The sequence below is a fragment of the Hippoglossus stenolepis genome, chromosome 4 (assembly GCF_022539355.2).
Source record: "Hippoglossus stenolepis isolate QCI-W04-F060 chromosome 4, HSTE1.2, whole genome shotgun sequence".
NCBI lineage: Eukaryota > Metazoa > Chordata > Actinopteri > Pleuronectiformes > Pleuronectidae > Hippoglossus > Hippoglossus stenolepis.
This window is the reverse complement of record NC_061486.1, coordinates 8,699,412-8,725,586: the sequence shown is the minus strand read 5'-3', so window position 1 is coordinate 8,725,586 and position 26,175 is coordinate 8,699,412. Positions and strand designations below refer to the sequence as shown.

General features: G+C 40.9%; 1 protein-coding gene across 2 annotated transcripts in view; it reads right to left on the bottom strand.

Annotated features, from left to right (window-relative positions):
- cadm1b (cell adhesion molecule 1b) overlaps nt 1-22,638 on the bottom strand; it is a 138,779-nt gene extending 116,141 nt beyond the window's left edge. For both annotated transcript variants that reach the window (XM_035155181.2, XM_035155182.2), the window contains exon 1: nt 22,503-22,638. In XM_035155181.2, coding sequence (XP_035011072.1) covers nt 22,503-22,578 — 76 coding nt within the window. In that variant the 5' untranslated portion in view covers nt 22,579-22,638. The remainder of the gene's footprint in view (nt 1-22,502) is intronic.
- Between the last annotated feature and the right edge of the window lie 3,537 nt (nt 22,639-26,175).

Below are 26,175 nucleotides of genomic sequence, written 5' to 3'. Positions count from 1 at the left end.
TTGTTTCTTATTTTTTAAAAGACCCACTTTGCGTTTTGGCTGACCTCTTTGGAGAGTAGGAGGTGAGGAGGTGTTGAACATGAAATCAGAGCAAAGAAACATGTCTCCTGTGTCAATGTATTTTTATACACTAAATCCTGGAAATAAGACAGTATTATCGAATTAGATACTGGGGTTTAACGCACTAATTGTGGTAGTATTATTATTAATATAAGTTAAACAAGCACTCACATCAAGTTTTGCTTAATGTTTATCCTTTGTTCATTATTATGTTTATTATGATTTATGTTAAGTGTTGTATTTCACTTTTTACAGTATTACTGAGCACTTTTATTCAATGTTAACTAGAGTACCTTTTTATAGACATATTTAAATAACATTTATAAATATTCTTGTTCAAAATAACTTTTACACTTTATGGACCATTACTGGTGTTTACAGGCTGTTTTTTCTTTTATTTACATAATAATGATAATTGACTTTCTAGTTTTACTTTAGCTCCTCGTGTTCATTCCAAACTTACAGCAGCCCAGTGAGATGTCCTACAAAATAAAAATGTGGTGTCTTTAAAAAAGTGGTAGTTTTAAAGACACCACCCCCCCCCCAAACCGTTTCATCACACAATGGAAATGCGAGATGTCATTCAAGTTTTTTGAAAGGTCACAGAGTTTGATCATTCACGCTGCACGACCTGGGGACAGATGTGATCAGGTCGTGTACTCCAGCTTATTTCTGACCCAGAAAATTGAACTGAGAATATTCATGTCCGTGTCCTTGGAGGATTCTGGAGCCTCTCTCTTTCATGACCGTCATACGACCCTTCCCGTAGCACACGCGGGCAAACTGCCACACCATACTGGAAAAATGCTACCAGATGGCCTCCATATCCTCTTACTGGCTGACTCTATGGTTTTGGGTTAACTGGGTGACGCCCACTCCAGTGTTTTTGCCATGATTGTGGTTGCTGCAGTTTGGGGGCGCGCTCAAAACAGAACAGGCCGGCTTCAAAATCTCCAACAACGTGATAAGGAAAGCAGAAAGAAAAAAGCAAAATCATGATGGAAATTAGACGGTATGGATGCAAGTGTGTCTGGCATTAGTTGTTGTGTAACTGTAGTGGTATATTCTGTCAAAAAGAAAACATGAATCAAACGTTTGGTTTGCTGCCTTGTAGTTTAAGTTAAATTGTGTTAACATGCAGAATATTTAATGAAGAACAGACAAATATTTATTTGCGCTACAGAGAAACCACTGCATCTGCTCTTTGGTTAACTCCTTGTTTGTGCGTCTCGTGTGTTGCCATTACATATGATACAGAGGCGAGCATCTGATTCTCCAGCAATCTTTGAAATACACAGATGGTCTTTTAAATAACACGTACCGCTGTTCTGAAAGTTTGAGTCTTTAAAGTTTCTAAAAACCATCTGGATGAAAAGTATTAACTTGCAAAGAAAAGTTGTTTTTTAAACCTTTAATCCTGAAGATTTTTCAGAGAGTTAACACCCAGTTTCTGACACAATCGGCTTTGTAATGACGGCCATTCTGTCATTCAAGGTATTTGCGTTTCAGTAATTATCTCTCTTCGAGTAGTTTTTATTGGTTGTGGCAGAGTCGGCCGCTCCTGCACAAGGAATTCACAGCAAAACAGGGCATTTAATTTGATCTAATTGACACCAGCCTCATTGTTTACTGCTCACTTCTGTCATTTAAGCATTTTTTAGTGAGTGGATCAGTTCTGAATATATTCTACTCTGTCATGCTGTTGTGTGAAAAACTGCTTCTGCTTTGCACAGCATAAAATGAAATTACAGCTGCAGTTATTATTGACTGACTTCATTATTAAAACAGCAGCTTGTTTGGCAAAGTGAAGTGCATAACTGTATATCTGTGTGGACACATCTTCTCCCTACCTGTTTTTGGCAATTTCCCCTCATGGGATCAAACTAATACATTTACCCATCTATCTAACTATCTTTATTTGAGCTTATTATATAAAGGAGACGTATTTTGCTCATATTCAAGTTCATAATTTTGATTAGGGTTAGTACTTGAAACAGTTTGCATGCTCTAATGTTCAGAAAACACATCACTTTCCTCACACTGTCCATTTCTGCCACTCTTCTAATCAGCCTCTGTCTGAAACACTTGGATTTAAGCTACTGTCTCTTTAACAAAGCCCAGTCTGCTCTGATTGGCCGTCTGGCCCGCACTGTTGTGATTGGTTAACCTTTTCCAGCGTGTGTAGGAGGGACTAAAGAGGGGTCACAATATTGTTGCAAAAGTTAATGTAGTTTTTTTCTATATCACATTGTTTTCTTACTGACTTCTTCATGACACTTGTTACCCATCATATATACAATCATATGGTGGGGAACAGTTTTCTGATCCATATAAGCTTTGGAATGTCTCTTGTAAAATGGGTTTTTAGGATCACATTTGTGTGCTTTGACAAATCAGCTTCAAAAGTGAATCATCTGGATTTACCCTCCCAAGTAAGATATCCACCAAGTTTGGGGCAAAATCTGTGAAGGAGTTGTTATTTTGCTCACACACACACACACACACACACACACACACACACACACACACACACACACACACAACCGAAGCCTGATGATATAGCCGATTACAGACAAGAGCAGCATAAAAAAATAAGAAATAGATAGCCCAGCCCAGATAAACTGGCCGACCTGAAAGTACAACCTACAGTGATATATGGTCTTAGACTTTTGGACCCTCACTGTACACCCAGTTAACCAGTGTAGTTGTATTTAACTGATCCTCCTCTGCACTTTATTTTAATCGTGCTGCAGCAGCTGTTGTGCTGCAGCCCTGTCTATCTCCGTGTTTCAAAAAAACAACAACAAGAAAAACAAAACCAAAGGGTGATTTGCCACGTTTTCAATAACTCGCTTAACACAGCATTTGAAAAGCAGGAGCCAGGGGGAATGTCAGAATGAAATAAAACAAATCAGGCCTAATTGTATCTAAAATTAGACGAATGAAAGACAAGAGGATTTGTAATAGTGAGGGAGGCAAGGGATGAAAGAGCGAATCAACTCAAGATCATTGAGAGGTGAGTAACAAAGGCCTGCCAAGCTTTCCTGTTGTTGAAAAAAAAAACCTTCCTCACCTCAAGGTTACAAGCAGCCGGGCTATGTGCAGCAAATGAAATACTCAAGGAAGACATAAGTCTCATTAAGGCCCATAAAGGACATCCCTAATAAAATCCTCAGCCTGACATGCAAGAGCTCTCCAGTGATGGCTGATTAATTGCTGGTGCAAATGAAAGCATGAGAGGGAGCCGGGGCTCTGTGGCTATAATTTATCCTATCCTGTCTTGTCTTGTCCTCGCAGCCTGGGGAGATCGCCCAGGAAGAGGAGACACGGAGTGGGTGGTTCGGAGCGGGGAGGGGGGGAGGGGTGTCTTCTTATATTATGTGGAGGAAAACATGTTTAGGTGGCGGGTGAGACCATTCGCTCAAAACCTCCTCTTCGGGTTACAGCTGCACGTGTTGACATCAGAGCGTTTCCATCTCCGAGTGGGTCAGACCGATAATAACTGAAACATGGTCTGTGAGGAATAATGGCGGCGGCAAAGATGACCCAAAAAATATTTTTGGCAGCCATATATCAAGTGAATAACGTGCAATTTCATGACAGTTCACTGTGTAATCCATCAATAATATCATCTCACTGATCCTCTGTCAGAATATATATATTTCATCATTTCATCATGTCCCTCTGTCGGGTCTGTGTTTGTGATTAATGGAGAGGTTCCCAATGCCAGGAGGGCACACTTGTCAAACATATGGCTAATGAGTGAGTAATCACCTCCATGAAGTGCTTTGATGCTTTGCCTGGGATCATTTCTGAATCGGACTAAAGTGGATTAATCAATGGTAAGGGAAGCTTTAAGAACAGCCCGGGTGATGTATGGGGCTGCCGCGGCCGAGGTTATGAGACAGACACGGGGGTCCAAGGACAATCTGGGCTGGGATAATGCCCAGCTGAGGCCACACACCTGCCCTCTAACTGTAATAAGAGGCTGTGGCACATAAAGAGGAGAGAAACAAAGAAATGGGAGTGAAGAGAAGAAATAAAGAGAATAACAAGGACATCCCTACAGCTGCTACTGTGACATGAGACTCCTGGTTTTCACGTGTAAGTAAAGAGATTTGGTTAAAATAACCTGGTTTTACTTCACACTCCAAGTAGGTGTTGTTTTAAACAGACAATTCTGGCATTTCACAGTTTTTGCTGATACTAATGAGACCCACTGTTACCATTTCTGTTTAATGTGTTAGACGTTGGCAAATATACCATATACTCCTTATTTTTCCCCAACAGAATGTCATATGTTTAGTCGAGATATCTCCAGCAGAAGTACACTACCTGTTGTTTGGTTTGTTCGCGGCAATTGTTTAATTTAAGTGCAGAGACAACAAACGTAAACAGAGAAATCTAAATGTCATTGTAAAGTATAAGGTTGGCAAGATTCTTAACAATCCCATGAAGACACTAAAGACCAGCTCTTTGTTAATCAGTCTTTCAGTAGTTTTCACCTTTCCTCCTCTGGCACTCGCACAAACGCTGGACTCGAGTGGACTGCACTTGAGTGTTTGTTTCAACAGAAATACATGAAGCTGTTTCATTTGTGTTTTTTTAAAACAGCTGAGCACTGTCGATTTTAACAAACATTACTCAAACAGGGATAAACATGGCACTTGTTAGGGGCCTTTTTCAACTGCGGATAGTCTACAGAGTATCTGAGTGGAGTGAAATGAATTCCTGCTCCTGACTCACAGAGAAATCCCTCCTTCACCCAGCTCCACTCAAACAGCTCACTGCTACCGAAAAGAAAAAAAGCTGTGTTGTACTTTAGTTTCAGTTTAAACACTCGCGTGGCATCGTCTGAGTAATTTGCAAACAAATCATAAGCTCAGCCTCCTTCCTGGACTCCTTAAACACATAACTTTGTTGTTATGGAGAGAAAATGCAGCGAGAGATAATTCTTAGACTTTTCAAAGAAAATCTCCTCATCGCTCTGCTCAAACATCCTCCCTGCTCCGTGTCCATCTTCACAGTGATAAATGATCATCCAATCAACGACAGAAACGTTTGCAGTGTGGGCGGGAACGTTGCAAAGGGTACATCGATGTGTACGATTGGAATCACGTCTGTTCGTGACTGAAATGGCACAGAAGATATATATCGGTATATATTGGTAATGACTGGAAAAGGTGAATGATTGAAGTTGGATCAACAGCAGAAGTTAAATTGAAACTGAAAACAATGTTTTTATACCATTTCAGGAACATTTTCAGTCATAATATTTTTGGGTTATAATAAAATTAGCAGCTTAAAACGCTGTGATGTATGGACTCATTTGTGGCACAATCATCAAAGCAATCTGACAGGTTCCAAATGATTTCCTAGTTTAATTATGATGATCTGAAATGCATTAATATAAGTGAAAACAAACCTGAAAGTACTCAAAATGTCCTTGTAGAAATATATTAATAACATTTGTTTAATTAAATGTATCTGTGTAATGTGTCCTGGTCAGAATCACCCAGTTGGACCAAAGGAAAAGAGGCACCTTCACTTTAATTTGAATTTATTGCCTGATCAGGTGTGAGATGCTGGTCATGTGATTGCAACGACCCCACGTCTATTCAGGGCCTTTTGTTGAATGTCATCCCTCCTCCCCTTCCTCATTTCCTGTCATCTCTCCACCGTGAATCATAAATAGCTAAATTACCCACCTGAAAAAAACTTTAAAAGGTGATTCATGATATCATTTCCGTATGAATTCTGTTGTAACGTCTAAGTGTGTCCTTGTGTCGACATGTCAACAATTAAGCCTGAGTATCACAATCAGAACCGACACAAAAGAGATGAATATGAGCGAAAGCCGGTTTGCTCGGAGTGTGTGAACGTGCAGACAGCCGAGCAGAAGCTGGCCGACGTCTGCTGGACGGACAGCAGAATCGCAGCGGTGCCGGAGTCTTCAGCCTAACAAGCTTCTTCAAGCTGATTGAAGTCATGGAAGATTCAACTGGCCGTACACACGGTGGTGTAAAAAAAAAGAAGTGTGGGCCTAAGGAAACATCCCCCGAATCTAACTGGCGGTTTAAGTGATGCTTAACACAACAGCATGCGAGCGATGGCTTAATAACAGGAAACAGATGCGTCAGACGACTGCGGCTGTTGAGCGGCTCGCTGCCAGACTCATTGTCACTGTCTGCTGCTGGTGCGTATGCCGCGGCTCTAACAGGTGATACATCATGTGAACCATCATATGGCTGGAGTGATGATGATTTAAAAGGCTCGGCGAGAGGAGACAGCTTGTCTGAAAGCCTTGTTCCACGGTGTCCGTGGTCTGACGCGATACATCCATGAGTCACCTTCAAGCGCAGCTCCTCTTGACTGAAGGTTTGATGGGTCTCATAAACACCGATCGTAATTATCATCCGGCAGCAAACAATCCTCCATTTTTCAGGCCATTCTGACAAGAGTTAGGGTAAAGCGAGTAGGCCTCGCGGGCATTGTGCATATCTTGTCTGACTGATATGTCATTGTGACGGTTTAATACTCCATAATTATGCCATCGCGGATGCCTGATGGCCGAGGTGGTGCGGGTTGGCAATACTCAGCCGCGGAGTGGAGAGTGAAATGGTTTATTTTGCCGCAAGTTACGTCAGTGTTGATGACCTAAGAGGTGATGAATATTCTGAGGTGACCTACTCAACACAAAGAGCGACGGACGGAGACGAAAAACAAACACGCAGTTGGTTTGTCTGACATGCGTGTGTGCGTCTAAGGAATCATTACAAACAATTATACATAATCACTAGACAAAAACATGTCGCCCATGACACTGATAGTTTGTTTACCATGAACGTACTTTACACGTTACATATGAACGAGGTGTCATCATATTCCTAATAATGTCACTAACACTTACGATATAGTTTGACAGACAGGTGTTTCCCCGCAGGTGTCACTCAACCCATCCACAGCCGTGGGCTCAATGTGTCATCCGTGTAGCCATGAAAGTTCCCTCTGCTCGCTCTTCAGCAGCATGTGCTGCTAATCAACAAGTCATCAAGGCAAAGAGACGACTGCCATCCCTTTATTCTGCAGCACTGATGTTCTCTGTGAATAGCTAAAAACACACGTCACAATAAATCTGCTCGTACTTTGATAACTTTTCTTTGTGTTGCACAAAGCAAAAATATCTCCAGGCTGCACTTTGTACAGGATTATGAAGTGAAGGGTCTGGTCCCATATGGTGAAGCCTAAATATATGCTCTGATCCATATTCTGCTATGTTTACCCTGTATTTATTTAATTATTTTAAGGTTTCAGTGTTGTTAGTAGGATTTGTTCACCTTTGGGAAGGGCCAGTTCTGCTGTTTCTCTCATTTCCAGTCTTTATGCTAAACTAATCTAACCATCTCCTGCTGTAGCTTCATTATATTTAGCCAAGAGAAAGTAAGTGGACTTAAAGTATATGTCTTATCCTGTCATAGGGTCTAAGAATAAAGGCTGTTATCCTGTACATCATAATTACACTAGATCTCAATGTATCTACCATGGAGATGAATGGCGTCTCTCTTTTTTCTGCCACTATATGAAGTCAAAATATCCTGGATATAGGTTCTGCCACTTCATGTGGAGCCAGAGTTTGCGATGTGTTGATCGTGGCGTGGAGAACTACCTAAAAATTGTCACATATACCTTAAGTTTTTAGTTTATCCATACTCCCATCCACTAAAATGGAGGAGGTCGGGTAAATGATCTATACTGCAACCAGTGGGTGATCCACAGTTTTTGGCTTTACTTGGTTTGACATGAATGTAATCAACAAAATCCAATTTCCATCTCTAAAAACACATAAAAAAGTGTGACTGAGATCCAGTGGACAGTGTTGACCTTAACTGAAGCAGAGAGAAATGCTGCTTAATTCATTCTTTACACATGGGTCCCTGAACCACACTTTCCAACCTTGAGATTGGACACAGGAACAAAAAAGAAAGAAACAGCCTCCGAGCTCCCAATACACACATGAAGTGCAGCGCTGATATCTGTGTCCATGAAAGTATCACATAATACACTGAACTGAGACCTTGACTCAAGTCAGTGAAAAAACTGAAACACATCTTTGTTCTGTACAACACGTGCTTCAGATTTTTTACACAATATAGTACAACTAGGGAATTTGAAATGTTCACAACAACTAGATATGAACTTAAACTACAACTAAACTTAAACATACAATATGTAACTATGGCAGCCAGGGTTTACTCAATCAAAACAATAAGAAATGAATCAAGGGAGTTGTTGTCTTCACCTCAAATTCTTATGAAAATCTACCTTTCGTGATTTAGGCATAAATCATGTTCGGGGATGAGGCAAAGTATTAAAGTATTATTCACGTTACGTAGCAAACGAGAATGAATAAACACGAGTACAAACAGGGAAAGGAAGAAACAGCAAACTAGCTAATTGGCTAACAGTGAGTTTTTCCTTCGTCATATGTCGTTTGCCAAGGAAGTTATAGCAGAAACGGGTAAAGTGGATATGACACAATTAATAGACAATCAAAACAAAACGTCCAGTTATTTTGAATAAAATTGTGAATTTCTCTGGGTTTGAACATGTTGGATAATATGACTACATAGATCAACAAAATACATAACATAGGTCAAGTCATTATTAGATATTGTGATGAAGAATTGTTACTTATATCTTTAAGACAGTGAGATAAAAACATCTACTAGTATTCATAGAGTTAAATTTATATAAACATCCAGGTGTCTTTGTGACTGATAAGGAAACAATTATTCTTTCTATCTGCTGCAGTTATTGAAAATGTAAATTGATGAACAGGAGATGAAATTTAGGTGTGTATGAATCTTAAAAGGTTTCCCGAGTCTTTTAATACTTCTCATTTAATCAGAGTGGAGATAATAGTGTGTCTTTATTGTGTTTTTATAGTTGACTGTAAAACAAAATTGTGCAGTTTATAGCAATAAAAACAAAAAGTGTCTCATATGTAATCACTGTCTTCTTCATACTGAATGAACTGAGAACCAGGCAGTTTATTGAATCAATACCAATCACTGTAAAAAGACATTATTTCACTCCTCATAATGACCTAAGCTTTCTTTTCTTTCACAACTACAACTGAGATGAAATACAATTACTCTCTTGTGTTGGAAGAAACATTAGAAAAGAGAAGGACAAGGTCAGACTGAGAGAAAATACTTTACAACTGGAGGATTTCATGCCATGCATAGCTGCTATATCTCGACACATTGTATTTCTGATCCTCGGGTTCAAAACTCTTAACGTTTTCTACGCCGGCTTCAGCACCAGCAAGGCCGCTCTCAGATGATTCAAATAATTCCAGTCCCTCTCTTCAAATGGAACATTTTGATGGATTATGCAGTGTCAACCGTCAGCGCTGTGAGCGCATTTGAATAAATGTAGATTTGAGATTTACTGAAAGATGAGGCCAACATGTCAGAGTGATACACAACCGCTGCATGCAAATGCTGCGTACTTTGGCGCTCCAGCATTAAAAAAAAAGAAAACAATGTGGCGAGGAACCAAACATCCATGCACCAAATGTAAAATGTTAATTTAATCTGTTCACATATTGTCTTACTGCACTGACAGGCAGTAATGAGACATGTTGTATAAACTGTCTTTATTACACAGCTTCAGGAATTCAGTGAAAATAATCTTAAAAGTGAGGAGCTTCTGTTCAATTGGCCTGAACGTACAATATAAAAAAAAAAGGCAGAGAGAATTAAATTGAAATTCATGCAAACTGTGAGAAACAATCAGCGCAAACCTTAGAAGATATGACATTTAAGTGCAAGTGACAGAATGAAATCATGTACAACAATCCTATTACACATGTATGGCATTTGACAACCCTTAAGTCGACTGATATTCGAAGCAGAATAATCCATGTTGTGCAGGTCCAGCCTATTTATTCATGCACAGACGGTGAATCTCTCAGGCTTGGGAAATCAGCTTCTGCTTTAATACCGCCTTTGTCACATCCATACTTCCCTAACCTCACTAACTACACTATCTCCCTGCCTGTTCAAGCAAAACTTTATGCTAAGTAAATCATTTACATCTCCCAAGCAGCCTATCTACATTTTCCAATAAAACCCTAAATTGATGGATGTCATCTTAGTGCTCACAGGCAATAACTCCTGCTGCTTCGAAATAACAATATGTTTTTGGCTTTATGAGGTCTAGACATGCTATTCTTTTTAATGACATCCCTAGGCCAGTGCTGTTTACATTTATTGATATCTGTTTTTAGACTGGAGCAGCTCCGTCTTCCTCGGAGGTTTACCATGCAGAGTTAAATTTGACTTACGCTGACAAACCAAACTTTTCATTTGGTGCGTTTAGACCACACAGAGAAGAAGTAAAAATATGGAGCTCATGTACGTTTTGCTGAGATTCAGGACGACATTGTTACTACGTTTTAAACAATAATATGAACACTTCACAGTACAGTCCGACAACTTAGATCTGCTTGCACTTGGGTCCATTTGCAAATCAAGTTAATAACATTTGATGTATATATGCTTTAAAAGTTCAAGTTAATAGGGTTAATAAATTGTATTATCATATTGGTATCTGCGTTTGCTGATATGTGCCAATATAAACATTATTACATAGTTTTCCCTATGTACTGAGTCATGATGTGCAAATTAACCAGATTCACTGTTTTACTAAAATGTACAACATAGAAAGAATTTTTTTTTACTTAACAACATTCCTCAAGGAAAATTCAGTTAGATTTGGTTGAATTAAAATGCGACTTAAGTGTTTCTGACTGTGTGATCCAACTCTTTCAGTAATGATTCCTGTTTACGACTGACAAAATAATGATTCTGTTTTTGAACCGCTGCGCCTCGAGAAAACAAATGAAGTCGTGCTTTGTGTCATGTGCTCACATGAAATTAGAGCCCTTGGATTCCACATAAGGGAATGACATTGGCATAAAGTGCTGCAGCTACTGTACTAACAACTAGAAGAAAATCCATACATGGTTTGTACAGGAAATGAGGGGGTGAGTCCAGTTCAGTCTCTGCAGCGCTGAGCCACTGTGTTCATACATTTCACTAGTTTCTGTAAACCTGTCCTGAAGCTGAATCATTATTGTTCTATAACATCAAGGCAAACAAAAAGCAAGAAGTCACAGAAGATAGGTGGGGAACCAAACGGCAGCTCTGTGCTAATGAGTGCTGCCATGTGTTCTGCCTCGGAGGACAACGGAAAACCAATTGAAACACAGTTTTAGAGACGGCGCATGCTTTACAATGACCTATTAAATTTATGGGAGCATCATGGACTGTCAAAACTAAATGAGACCTGATTGCAGAAAAGAGCTTGAAGAACTAAAATTACCTCGACGTGAGGAATGAACTTGGCTCGTTCCTTCGGGTTGTGCGCTGACTAAAATATGGATTTCCACTTGTAAGCCACGGCAGCATCCACAAAGACAAAGGTCCCTGTTGCTCAGGAGCTGTCACTGCACCCGCTGGAGGTGTATGGCGGGAGGCGACCACTTTGTTATCCTGTCGCTGAGCTGTCCCGTTTATCGCACACGTCTTTTGTACAATGTTCTTATGAGTTTGTCACAAAAATGCTCCTGTAGCTTCAAGTCCAGATACAAATATGAACAAAGTGCACACATGGCTCTACATTAATACATGTTAGGCACTGTGGTGAGCGCTGCGACTTCGTATGAGCCAGAAGTTGAAGTACTAGTCTTTGATGCATTAAATCATGAGCAGGGATGTTAGTTAGAAAAGAATCAGTACTTTAATGTAATTAAAATAAACTAATAAAAGATCATTTGATGTGTATAGTGTGAATGGGTGTGGCTGCACAAAAAGATATAAACCTCCAGAGCACTCTCACACAACAGTATCAAAAAGAGTTTTGAATACAGTTATATATGCAAATATAACTGCAGTTCTTTTCTGTCCAGAATTGGTACACTGCTGGAACAAAGACGAAAGGACAGATGAAAGAATTAACTCTGTGCAAATCTGACAAGTGGAATCGGCTTATCTTGACAAATGAAAAGCATTAATGGAGGTTGGCCACTGAGATCCATCTAAACTGTGAGCAGTTTTGTACAATATAAGTCATACAAGACTTTTAATAGGAAAGTTATAAAGTGCTGTAAGAAAGGTAAAAAAAAATATTACAAAAACAAACATCAGCACATAAGGATGAAGGGGGAAAAAAAAGAAACTTGCATTGCTGTCTCCATTAAGGTCCATAGCTCATTAAGGGAGAGTCAATAAGCCTCACCACTCCTATTAGAACCCACTGGGAAAACAGAGACTGGAAATAAATAAATATCAATTCCTGCATAAAAGGAGCCAAAACAAAAACCAAACACAAAGCTACCAGCAAAAAGAAAAATGTGTCAAGAGAGGATGCAAAGTTTGTGACGAAATATTTTGGGGTTTTTCTTTTTTGCAACAGTTTGTTCAGGTATGACTCCGACATTAATTTAAACATATTTAAATTCAAGAATAGAAAACTGATTTTTTTGTGATGCTGGAAATCAGGCTGTGGATGTTAAAAGCACAAATATGTGGATTTCCCTTGTATGCTCAATCTTTAAATCAGGGATACGAGTGTATAGTAGCACAAATACTATATGATGAATAAGAATATGGACTGGGACCTTGACTACCTCAGATATCACAGCAAACATTAACTATAATAGCTTAATTAGTCTTAAAGGAGACATATTATGCTCATATTCAGATTCATAATTTTAATTTGGGATATTCCTATAACTATAACACACCAGAGGAAAGACAAAAGCATCATGTCTTCTTTAGGAAATTGTTAATATTGTTTTACCAAAGATTCCAGGACAGAAACATTCTTTGTGTCAGTAGATACTGAATCTTTGTTTAAAATCTCTCCTCCATACTTATTTCAATCAGATTCTGAGTTGAGTTCACTCACTTGTTCACTCCTTAGAAGAGTAGATTTGAAAGAGTAACTTCATAGACCTCAAAAGAAATGTTGATTTTTGAGGATGCTGACGATGGGAACTTTTCTCCCAAAATCCAGTTCTCAGAGGGTAATTAAAACTAATTGTGTGAAACAGGAACACCTCTCAAAAAGTAAAACTGTTTCATTTTCGGTAAAAAATAAAGTTTTACTGTCTCCTTGTTAAGCTTAATTGGCGGCGGCACTTTGAAGTTGCAGTTCATGCACTGAACAGGTAAGTATGTCAGCCTCTTGTGTTCATAAACTGAATAGTAGTTAGTGCATCTTTGCGTCTGACCTGGAATTCATCACCATCATCTGCTCAAAAACGATCAAACACGCGATAGAAGTGGTGTATTTGTGCTGTGGAGATGTTCGGCATCCTTTTGTCAATTAATGTCGATGGTTTTACAGAAGGTTACAGCAAAACAAAATGTTCATTTATGCTGAGCGCAGATATGTATTTGATTTAGGAAGAGAGAAGCTGCCGAGAAGTAAGCCCCCGATCTGCGGGGCAGTTGTTCGTCTGGCAGCTGGGTGTTTACTTTCCTTGTTAGTTATCGACAGACGGTTGTTTGGGAGCCAATGGATCAAGCCCATATTTCCTTTCAAATACATTTACCTGTCATCTTAGATGTAAGCAATGTGACTTTGAGTTTCCCCCTTCCATTAGCTCTATTGCCTCCCATGTCTCTCCGCAGAGCAATGACTCAAGTATGAGACGTAATCAATAGGCCTCTGGTTTGGGTGAATGAGTCTCGGTGCTTGGTTTGCACAGTCTTGATCTGCCTGACAATGACAGATTATAGTGCTGTATCAGAGTAATTAAGATGGGTCCATCGTCAAGCTGATAACTCAAGAGCACGATGCCTCAGAGGCAGGCGGCATCAACCTGTCGGACAACAGCTCTCTCCTGAGTAAACAGCATCGTAATTTTCTTATGATTCACCTGGAGATGGGACAAAAATCTTCTGCATCGACTGTAAATTCTGCAACCATCAACTTTCTTTTCGGGGAGCTTCACTATAGAGACGACTGCTGCTATGAGACAAGTATAAATTAAAGTATTAAAGTAAGTTAAAACCTAAGCGGATGTGGATGCACACATGAAATAATCTCCTGAGAACCAGACTTCTTACTGGAGTTTTCTATTTTGTAAAACTATAAATCCTGTGCTGTGAAACTTGCATCTTTTAAAAGTGGATAAGTGTCAGTGATATGTTGAAAAGTTCAACATTTGGGGGACTACACTTATATACTTTCTTACCAAGCATCAGATAAGAACATCGATTACACTTGTATGTTATGAACGAAGCTATAACCAGCAGGTGGCATGAGAGTGGTCTCGAACAATTTCCCAAAATGTCAAACTGAACCTCAGATATGATCGTGTTTGACGCAGTTTGTGATCTTGTCATATTGGGGTGAATTCATGATGAGGTGCTTCCTAAATTTTTGCTCCTCCATACAAACCCGACCTGAGCCCATAGGGAACTGACGAGTTGGGACAAGACGGAAACATTTTAAATTACAACCGGGTGCGGTTCAGTAATGTTGGCTGGTCTATGTGCTTAATTTTTTATGCTGCAGGTATCTGTAATCAGGTTAGGAAACAAAAAAACAGAATGCCTGCCAGGTTCTGGTCAGGCTCGGCTAATTCTCTTTTCACCGAGCCGCACCCTAGAAGAAAATATTAGAAACCATCCCATTAATGTAATGAAGCCCACAAAATAGAACCTCAGAAAAGACCACAGAGTCAATATGCAATCAATGGTGGTGACAATAAATGAGTGGTCAGTTAATTGACTTATAAAGAAATATATATATATAAGTCATTGAAAGTAACCCTTAACCACAAACGGAACATTTAAGGTGAGAATAGCTGTCAAGCTATTGCATTGTATTACGTTACAGAGAGGGGGGGGTTCTCTTTTTCTGGGCCTTTATGTTGTTTCTTCCAGACTTGTTTGTTCTTTCCCGCTGGCATCCCTGCGTGCATTGTTCAAACAAAATTAGAGGAGCATTATGGTGCAATGGGGGCACCGCTGAAAAGGAACACGGAGACTTGGAAGGACTCGGCTATTCTAATGTTGCACCCAAGTTGAGCTGCGTCCTGCTGTGTAAGGGAATAATATTTCATTCAGTCTGCATAAATGCATTCGCAAACAGCACTCCAACGAGAAAGGTGCCGACTGCTTCCAGAGGAGGAACAGTAACTGTCCCAATATCTCACCGTGGATATAAATCTGAGAATATTAGATCCTTTTACATCTTTACTCTTTATCAAACAGTGAAGTGTGGCAGCTGCAGCACGCCCCCCCCCCTCTGTTTGCAATGTAAGATTTATTGATTAGTGTAGTGTTTGCATTCTGTCGCCACTTAAACTGATACACAGTACTTGTACCTTTGATTTTCTCCAGTGGTGTTGCATTACTCCCACCTATGCGCTGCTGCTTACAGAGGAATCAGGGCACACAGTGGTTATTTTATCAGGCTCAGATCTGTCCAAACAAACTCAGAGAGGAGAGAGGAAGGTGCAGCGGCTCTGAAACCGAAACCTGTCGGAACTGCCCAGCCCGATAGATGAAAACTCTCCCCTTCAGGTTTTCTACAGAAGACAATGGGCCTGCCGTCAGTTCACAGTGGACATATGAGATAGAACTGGGCTGACGGAGGAGGGAGGGCGGGTCAACCAACTCTCAAACAGCCCCTCAAATCAATAGCTTTAAAAGTGACCAAAACAAGAAACTAATGCAATGATGAGCCTACTTGTTGCTCATTGTTCTCGGTCGGGCCCAGACAAAAACACCTTCTGTTTGAAAAGACTGTGCAGCCGCTATCTAAAGCAGTGGGATCATTTTCGTTACAATTGAAGCAGTGGATTAGTGGGAGCTGGGTAACTGAATTTATAGATTAGAGATTCAGACTTCGCTCTCTGAAAGAGTCCTTTCTCCTCCGCATTGATCAGCAGTTATTTAGTCCTAATGTTGTGAGTTCACGTCTGAGGCTCATCCACTCTCACGCTTCTCTTTTTGGTTTAATTTCTCGTTTGGCTGTGCTCACATGACAGGACAGTCCCCGTCTAGACCTTCGTCAGTCAGGAATACGTTCCCTGTAGTTTCAGGCTGTAATTGTGGTTCTCACTCGGCCAAAACAGTTGTCATTTTAAATGCTGGTTGCAATATTTGTGAGAGTCAGATCAGTGATGTCTCTCTTGCATGTGACACATGGATGAGTAGACAAATTATGCAGAACGCTCCTTTGGGCTGATCAGTGTCATTTTTGATAATGTGAGATGCATCCACCACCTTCTGACAAAATGTTCTTAACCCAGCAGGAGAGACATTGAAAATGCCCTAAAGGAGCAATGAGATGGGATTCATGAAAATATTATCAGCTACATTATAGAAATAAGAGATAATTTATAGACATGGTGCCTCCATTATCAGGGACCACATGAGACTATAAAGACCCAGTTTTCAATATGAAAGTGGCTATAATGAAAATTGTATAAATCGCATATATCAAGTGACAATGTGAAAACTATACAACAATATGAGAGCAGTTGTTTTAAAGGCCTGCCATAAGATTGGCTGTTTCTAAGGTCTGAATGAGCGAATGGCCAATCACAAAAAAGTTGTGTTTTAATTGGTGTTTATCTAGTTAGCAGTATTACACAAAAACTACTGAGCCGAATGTTTTTTACTTTCTTTAACACAGTAAATTAGGCAATACATGGCGAATGTAATCTCCAGGCATCCGTCTAGTTTAATCTTGAAACCTTTGTCTCAACACAAGCCAGAAACTCTCGATTTACATAAAGCTGCAGAGAAAGATGGAAAGATTTCAAGTGTGTTATTTTCACTCATACGTTTTAGAATCTGTCCCTCATCAACACTTACATGAAGAGGAGTGTGCATTCAGCTCTTTCCAAAGTATGAGAACTTGGCTACACAACCAGCAGCTATAAACGGTATAAACCGTGAAGTAGGCTACTGTACAAAAATGGTTTGGTGGAGAATCTGCAGTAGAGTTGTTTGGATATTCTTTAACATTGGAATGGCTGAACATTTATAAGAAAAAAACATGAAATCATATTACGGGATAGGCACCGCAAAAGCAGCCACTTGAATTCAAGTAGTAATTGGATTCTCCCTCTAGCTCCCCTGCTGTATTAATTCATAAATTATCTGGCAATGCAGAACACTAAAACTTAGGGAAGGTTTAAAGGTGTCAAAACTTGAATCTCCTCCAGCCCCAGTAAAATCACAATTACTGGCATCTGCGATGAGTGCGAGAGACGGATGAATGGTCAGACTGAGTGTGACCCTCGATACTTCGCTAAACAAATGTTGGGAACTGAGGGGGGATGTTTTTAAACCATTTTTAGGTGTCTTCTTTTTCTAAACTAAAATCAAATTTGTTCAAAACATTTTTTGACTTGTAGCATGGAGGATATCTGCCCAAAGGAGTTCTTCCTTTACAGAGTGCTGTGCTTTGGCTGCTCCAAGGCCTTAATGGTGGCTTGTAATTGCTCCATCACCCATACTAATGTGCACTCTATGCCCTTTTCAAAACAAAAACATCGCATTTCCATTTTTTTCACCGCAGACCTGATTGTCACTGTCTAAGCATCCCAGCCAATAGAGTGAGGTCTCTCAGATCCAGGGAACAGAGAGAACAATGTCATATTCATGAGCGGAGACATGAGCTCTCCTCCTCATTACCCCAGCACAGTCATTAATGGAAGCTTCTGTCCGTACAATCATGAAAGGACCTGTCATCTGTCCGTTTCTGCTAATTGACTGTTTACGACGTCTCAACACAGACAGACGGACACCTTTTTGATCATCCTCGGTTTGTCATTCAGTTTGACACCACAGTGCAAATCCCTTACACAGAAACGTCCAGAGTTTTCTTCTTCTTTTAATATTTACTATATGACTCTGAGTGATAGCGTGTCTTCAGCAGCACTCCTGCGACCTTGACAAAACAATCAGATACAGTATTTACTTGAAGGTCCAACTATTGAGTGTGCGGACAGAAAACACTTGCACCCGGCACCCAAGGTGATGTTTTTAAGGTGAGATTGGAGTCTTTCAAAAACTGAAAAGATTTTTAAGTCAAGGACAGAAAGAGATTTTCTTTTTTTCCCCTCCACAACATGGACCTTCATAACCAACTTCTGTCTATCAAAACAGGCTGACTTGCTACAACCTCTGACTTGGGAGGACAAATGCTAAAGTGAAATCTCCCTATTCACTACGAGCTGCGAGCCACCTCCGCACTCAGGTCCGTGTTATGAGCTAACACCAAGGGAGTGTGAAGTTTGCAGCACATTCGCACTCTCGTTGCCACGCGCAGGCAAGGTGGTGACGGTGTAAACACAGTTATTTGATTTACTGACGAGAACGACACGTGCAGCTGCAAAACTCAGAGCAGATGCAGCGGGAAAGACAAAGCAATGGACGTGCGGTGTCTTCTGTGAAATAATAACTGCAGAGCACCACATGACTTGCTTTGTTACATCTGCTTCTAATGGCCAAATTCCTTACATGCATCAGCTGCCATTCCTCCTGCCAGCCCCTCCCTTTCCACCAGACAGATTAGCTGCCACCGCATAAAGTAGTGTCATGCATTATCTGGCAATTAGAGTGAGGCTTATTAAGCAGAGTTTAATGTAAATTTAATGAGCAATAAATTCAATTTCTTTAAATAGAAGAGTATATTATTGTTACAAATGATGTACGGTGGTGATCTCTAACATACAGCCAATGAAATACTTCACAAGTGGGCACATATCTGTGGCCCATTAGGTGCAGTATTAAATCTATCCTGAAACACAGGACTGAACTCTTAGCGGTATTTCAAACAGATCGAACAGAGAAGACCGCCTTGTTTTGCTACAGAGATGGAACTGATGAACTGAAACAATCACTCAGTTAATCAATGGATCAATGGACAGAAAATGTATCAGCAGCCATTATGATCATCATTTAATCGATTGAGGATGAATGCTGCTATTCTTGGCCTTGTAGTAAACCATTAAATGTTGGCATTAAAACTATTTTAATGGGATCACTTCAGACTTCAGGAAACTGTGATGATTCTTTTATTTGTTTTGTTATTTCAACTAATTGAGAAAGTAATTGGAAGGTTAAAGTAAAATAATCATGTTGATGTAGTTGCACTTAAATATTTCTGTTTAATGTTATTTTACGCTTCTAATTTACTACATTTAAGGGAAAAATAATTGACTTCTTACTCCACTTCAGCAACAAATGGCCATCAGTTATTTTGCAGAATAACATTTGTAATACTCAAAAGAAAAATGATTTGAAAAGAACTACAATGGCAGACAACAGTGCATACCTCTGCCAAGGCTCAACAGTCCCCTTAAATTCAATCAAGCTGCACCAACTTGTAAACACTCATAAATATCAGTCCTTTAAATATGCCTGATGTTTTTTTTCTACCAAGACATGATTTATTCCCTGGAAAATGACCCTATCCTGCAATGTTAAAGAAAGTGACAAAAATTCCTGGATCTGAACCGAAATGTAACGGGTTCTTTCTTGGCCCATGTCTCATCCTTCCACCAAGTTTCAAGAAAAGCTATTCAGTAGTTGTTGCGTTATCCTGCTAACGGACAGAGAGACAAACGGCAATGAAAACATAACCTCCTTGGTGGAGGTAACTTATAAAATATTCATCATGTTTATAGATTAAATGAGCCAAGGGAAGTTAAGTTTAGACCTCATTTTAAATAATAATTCCTATTTACTTTATAATATACTGCATAGTAGAATAGCTGTATTGCTACAACCAGCCCCAGTCCTTTTCTTTTTTTAATGACCCTATCTGTGTGCATGTACTTCCTGTAGGCCTGAATATGCACCACTGACAGAGACTAAGCAAAATCCACCAGGAGATCAACATTGGTATGGTAACGGGGGGGGGGGAATAAGAGCTCAGACAAACACAAACTGAGGCAAGAGCTGCACACCGCCAGATGATTCCCGCAACATCTGTTTCAAAGCCAAACCCGTGAGCGCCGGAGAGACGGACATCTTCAATCACTCGCCATGTCACATGCCAACAGGCGAACCGAGAGCGCCGTAACAACTGTATGTTTCCTTTTTGTTTCTGCGGGATCCTGTCGTTCACTGGTGCCCAGAGGATTTGTGACAGCTCGTATTGATCTGCGTCACCATCGCTCTGTCCTGACGGATGACTTTTAACTGGCAATAAGTGGGATTATGCAACCTCGTGAAATTCGACGATCTGATGTGCTACAACAGGCCGAACCCCAGGAGACGCACGCAGGGAAATACCACTAAACAGATCCCGTGTTAAGATGCAGAGTCCCAGCGACAGGATGCTCAGGCCAAGGCAGCTTCTTCAGCTTCAGCAGTCATTATGAGAACAGCTTTACCTTATGATGTTGAGGCTCAGCTTTCACTCTCCCTCCCTCTTTCTTTATTCACCTTCTTTCATTGGTCTTTTTTATAATAAACTCAACACCCAGACAGTTTCTCAGTCTTTCACTAGACACACGAGACAAAGTTTAAATCCACTGATTCCGCCTTATTAACAAGGATAAATTGGGAGCTGTCTAAAATCAGACTGTCAGCACTTCACAGAGCCAGAGATTGTTTAGTTTTTTTCTTTTCTCTCTTGCTCGCGGCAGCTGAGACAAAAACAAACAAATGAAAAAAACCTGAGGTCACATCAGAACATTTCTGTCCTGAATCCACCTAGAGAGAGAGACTGCATCAGTTTCCTGACGCTGCCGCCCCTCGCTGTCTCCAGCCTGAGGTTGAGGCTGCCTGCTCGTGGTGCATTATTTTATGTGACTGAGAGGTTAATTAAATTAATATGACATGGAGACGCCGGTCAATTCTGTAAATGTCATTCAACTGCAATTCAACACAGGCCACGATAAATTCAACAACTGTGAAATGAAAGGCTCGTAATCAGGAGCTGTAAAAAAAATAAATAAAAAAAGATTTGTTTTTACTTGTAACTGCAGTTTCTGTCACACACACACTGGACTTCATTGAGACTTACTCTAACCTTAACCAGTTACTACTCACTTAACCCTTACCTTAACCTAAACCTAACCTTTACCTTAAACTGAATTTAACCCTAAAACATTTCTTCACCTTAGAATTTAATGATTTACGTTGTGGGGACTTGTTCCCGAAAGATGGGGAGAAGTCCCCATAAGGTGACTTTGAGGATAGGTCCTCACAACATCCGTGACCACACACACACACACACACACACACACAGAGAGAGAGAGAGAGCAGACCTGTTGATGGGTGATGCAGATTAGCACTACGGCCACTAATGGTAATATCTGAAAAAGAAATGAAACCACTCAGAAGTCACTCCGCTGGACTTCATGTGTAAACCTGTCATCACAACTGTTGCTCACCATTTGGCAACACAACATGTCCACCCTGGCGCTGGAGGGAGGATTTAAAGCGGCTGCAAGCTGACATTTTAATGGGTTCACATGCGTCAGTATTGTCGGCGGATACGTTTTCCAGGAAAAAAAATAACAAGACACACTGACGCATGCAACTCTGATGCAACCGCGGTGGCATAACGGGGTATGATCGGACTGTAGGGACCGCAATGGTCGCGCACATCCAGGCGCCCCTGGATCGAGCAGTTGCGGGCTGTAAAAGCCAAAGAGCTCCGTGGCAGATTTACATCCTCTCCAAGGCTCACTAAGAGAAGTGAAGACTGCGGACTGGAACACACACACACACAGGCATCACAGGCTGCAGTTGTGCGGCCAGAGGACACTGTGAGAGACTGCAATGCGTGTTTTTTCCTCCAAAGCGCACCTGAAGCGCAGACTTTAGGGTTTTTTAGACCGCGGGGTGAGTTTGCACTGTGGAGCTTTAATGCGGTTTGACTGAAGGATGCAAGCGCGGAGCCCGCGTTCCGAGAATCGGTCTCGTTTCAGAATAAAGAGCCAGGTTTCCAGCGAGCATATAGCCTCCAACTTGCCCCCGATCCAAACACGGCACGACCGCTTCACTCGTTTACCACTGCCCAGAAACATACTTTCTCTCCACATGTGCCATTGTGCAGCCCTCTTACTTTTGGTCATAGCGTGTGGGGCTTTGCAGTAAAACTCAGGACAACACCCCCGTCAGTGAAGCGCTAAATGCCGGGACGAGCGTCCCCACAGTCCCGGCAAACACAGCAGAACCACAGCGGCACAAAAGTGATGGTGAGATTTCAGGGGGAAGCTGGTGCGCATCCGGCGCGTAAAAGCACCACAACTTCTCCCCGGTGCTCCTCCGGCTTCAGCTGCGGATGGGGGGGGGAATTCTGCATAACACACACACACACGCGCACACACTCACACAGAATAGAAGAGAGAGGGGGAGCATTATTAAAAAAAATAAAAAACTTACCTTTCGGAAGAAACGCGAGTGAAATCACGAAAACCGAGAGAGAAACAGCGAGAGATCCGCTCCCCGTGATCGCCATGTTGGACACCTGCTTGAGACTGGCGGCGCTAAATCACCTAGAGACGGCCATGGGATGGAAATGTAGGCACATGAGAGGCGGAGGGAGGGCTCGAGCAGGGAGCCTGCGATCATATTTGGCTGCATTATGTTGCAATGACACCCAGGCCTATAAAATCACAGACGAATAGGCTATTACACGCATACCTGGTAAGTGTATTATTGTCACTGGACCACAAAGACACGGTGTAATTCCCAACAGGAGTATTGGAGGCATATTACAGTGATGCCATGGGATGTGTAAAATACCGTGGAGGGTGGTGGGGTCACCATAAACTCACCACAGAGAACCACAGACACTTTATAGGAATATTAGAGTCATTTTCTTTTATGGTTATGGTCTGTTAGTTAATGTGAGTGCACACCAACCTACACTCAACTATGTCTGCACTTTGGGTTTTATGGCCGGAGCGCAAATAATTCTCACATAAAGCAGCATTTAGTTTGTTTATATTACAGGAGTCAGGTCAGCTGCTGCGGCTGCTGTTAGAGGAAATGTGTATTCTACTGTTTTATGATGCTTTTACAGGAGAAAGCTATTTTAACCTGGGTTCTTTGGAACAACATCCACTTATCACAGACAATTCAAGTCCATTTCTAACATGTGGAGTTAAAATGAGGCCGATTCACTGGAAACCTGTTTGTTTTTGAAGCCTCAAAGAAGAGTTTGATTGCACAAACCTGCTTTAATTAAAGGAATAGTCAGTGAAGTTTGGTGAAACTCTGATCCTAAAGCCACTTTGTTCATTGCCTACTCAAAGAGCGCCCCCTTTTCTTTAAAGGGAGTATTACAGCGTATAATGGAAGCTCTGGGAGCTGGGGAGGTGGCAGACTCCTCCCTGCAAACCTGAGAACACCCATCAGGAATTCACATTTTAAAAAACCACACTGATTGAATGGAAATGAAACACTGCAGATTATTAATAAAGTGTGTCCAAGTGAACTCTCTCATCCTCAGTGTGTGTGTGTGTGTTTGTTATTATCTCACCGTTTCAACTCACCCGACTGATTCTCACCTGAAACCTGGTACATTGGGAATATCTTGGGGGGAATCACAGAGCTACAGAGAAGCATGCATGACAACACTGAATCTCATTTCCCTTTTTCATTGTGTCAAAACAGCACAAAGGCTGCTAATTGCACAATCTATTCTCTGAGACTGCGTGTCAGTCCTCATTCCATGGATGAGTAGATAGCATTTAGAACTTCACTCTAATGCTGCAGCCGTCCCTATCACTACAGATTGAATTCCACACATCACATTTATTTCAGATGTTATTATCTGTGGCAGCTCGCCAGTTCTGCCTGCCACTCACACAGTGTCTGCACAAGGTGTTTGCTCCTCACGGCACCGGCCAGGCTGCTTGATTTTCCAACACCACAGCAGCAGGCATTGGTCTGCAGGGTGCACCTGGTGGAGATATGCTCAATAAGTTATGTCTCCACTCTTTGTACTTTTGTTTGGTGCATTTTTTACTTTCTTTGTTTTGGATTTGCAATAAATTGATTTACAATACGCCTGGTGTTTCATTCCAGTTCTTGTGCACTCGCTACACCCTCCACTCTCCCAACTTTTGTTTTCACTCCTCGTCTCTCCATCCCTCTCTTTCTCTCTCTCTCACTCTTCTGCTGTGCCGCTGATGCACTACTGCATGGCATTTCCTTTGCTCATGAGAATAGATGGGGTTCCGGGGTCTCTCTGAGAAGAGAAGCCCAGCGTCTCTGTCTCCCCGAGCAGGATGAATAATGGATGCGAATGGATCAGATGACTGAACTGCTTCATCTGGGTCCTCTGTAGTAATGGCCAGCCATAGATTCTGTCAGAGTGTGTGTGTGTGTGTGTGTGTGTGTGTGTGTGTGTGTGTGTGTGTGTGTGTGTGTGTGTGTGTGTGTGTGCATGCGCTCTTCTTATCTGTATATTACTTGAGGAATGGTCAATGCGGCTTGCAAACAGTTAAGTAGTTTATTTTGGAGGTCTTGCATATAAGCTACACACACACATACACACACAGAATATCAGTGGTGCCATTTAATAGGGCAGCCGTCAGCATTTTCTATTTAAATTAGTGGGGAACCGGTAATAAAAAGATTTTCGCCCAGGCCTCTTTTGCAGTTAATGTTTGATTAGAAATGCAATGGTTTTAAATTAAGATTTCTTTCCCCCCTTGGTATGAAATCAATCAAATTAACGGAAATTGAATTATTTGAGATGGTAATCTATTTAGGCAAACCATTCACCATGAAAATGTTTTCCTCTTGTTGTGAAAGGAAGAATAATTGAATCAGACCCTTGTAAGTGACCCCCAATGGCTGAGCAAGAACAAGGCTTATTGAAATGAAATGTAAATTCGCTCATGCTTTAAGGACGTAAGTGGACGGGCAAGAGAATGCAAAATTCAATTGATTTCATATAATATGTACAAAATAACTCACATGTGTATGATATGTAACATAACAGGATTGAACCACGGGCAGAATAATGGATGGTTGCAAGCCCCTGCCCCGTCCATATATCTGCATTAAAGCGTATTCACATTCAATTTTTACCTATTCTAGCACAACGGGATTTGTAAAGTACAATAGCATTACAGCAAATTTCCATCCTCCCTCCATCCATAGCAAATTATTACAGGAAATTATATTCCAAATATATCACCACAGGTCATCAATTCTCTACGCCTTCCAGCGATGAAACATGTGCACTCAATTGGTTTCCTGCCTCTTTTTTGTCAAACTTACACACATTTAGAAACCACTTGTAAAATCACATTCATGCATGTGTTGGGTGAAAGGAATATTGTTGAATATAACACAACTATCTCGGGGCTTGTTTTAATAATTGAATTAGTCACTTCCATGGTGTTGATTGTTAAATAATCATTATTTTGCCGTGAATTCAGCGGCTAAAGAAAGCAAACACGCCTGCACAAATACATAATAAATCTTTCCATTTGAAGCAATAGGATTCACTGTTTTCAAATCTCAATAAATAAAATGTAGAAATGTCACACGGTAATGATCGTCATCATTCTCTGCCTTTTCCCCAAAACAGAAAGCACGTAAACACTTAAATGTTAAACACATGCTGCACATATTCATCAGCCAATGAAAGGGCAGGCCATTTTGTGTACAACCAAAGCCACAGACAAACGGCAGATGATTGTAATAAATCACGAGTCACATGGTACCTTAGAGAGGCTTAATGGTAATAAATTTGTTGGGGTATAGTGTATGTCAAGTTGGCTAGATGGGCCTGAGTGTGCCTTTCTTGTCTCCATGTGTCTCCAAGAGAAATATTGTTTCGGTCCTCCCATTTATATTAGTCTGAACTCTGAAAGACTGGGGACCTGCACTGTGCATTTCCTGGCCACTTCAACCCTTTCAGAGGCTTGAAAGGATGTATTGACCTACTTTACCTTTTATCTGCTTCAAGAGGGATATTGAATCTAACATGTATATGTTGAGGGCATCTTTTGCGACTGAAACCAGAACCCCCGTGAAGTCAAGAGCACCTTCAGTGACTGTTGTTGTAATGTTGATGAATCTTTAACTGGATGTT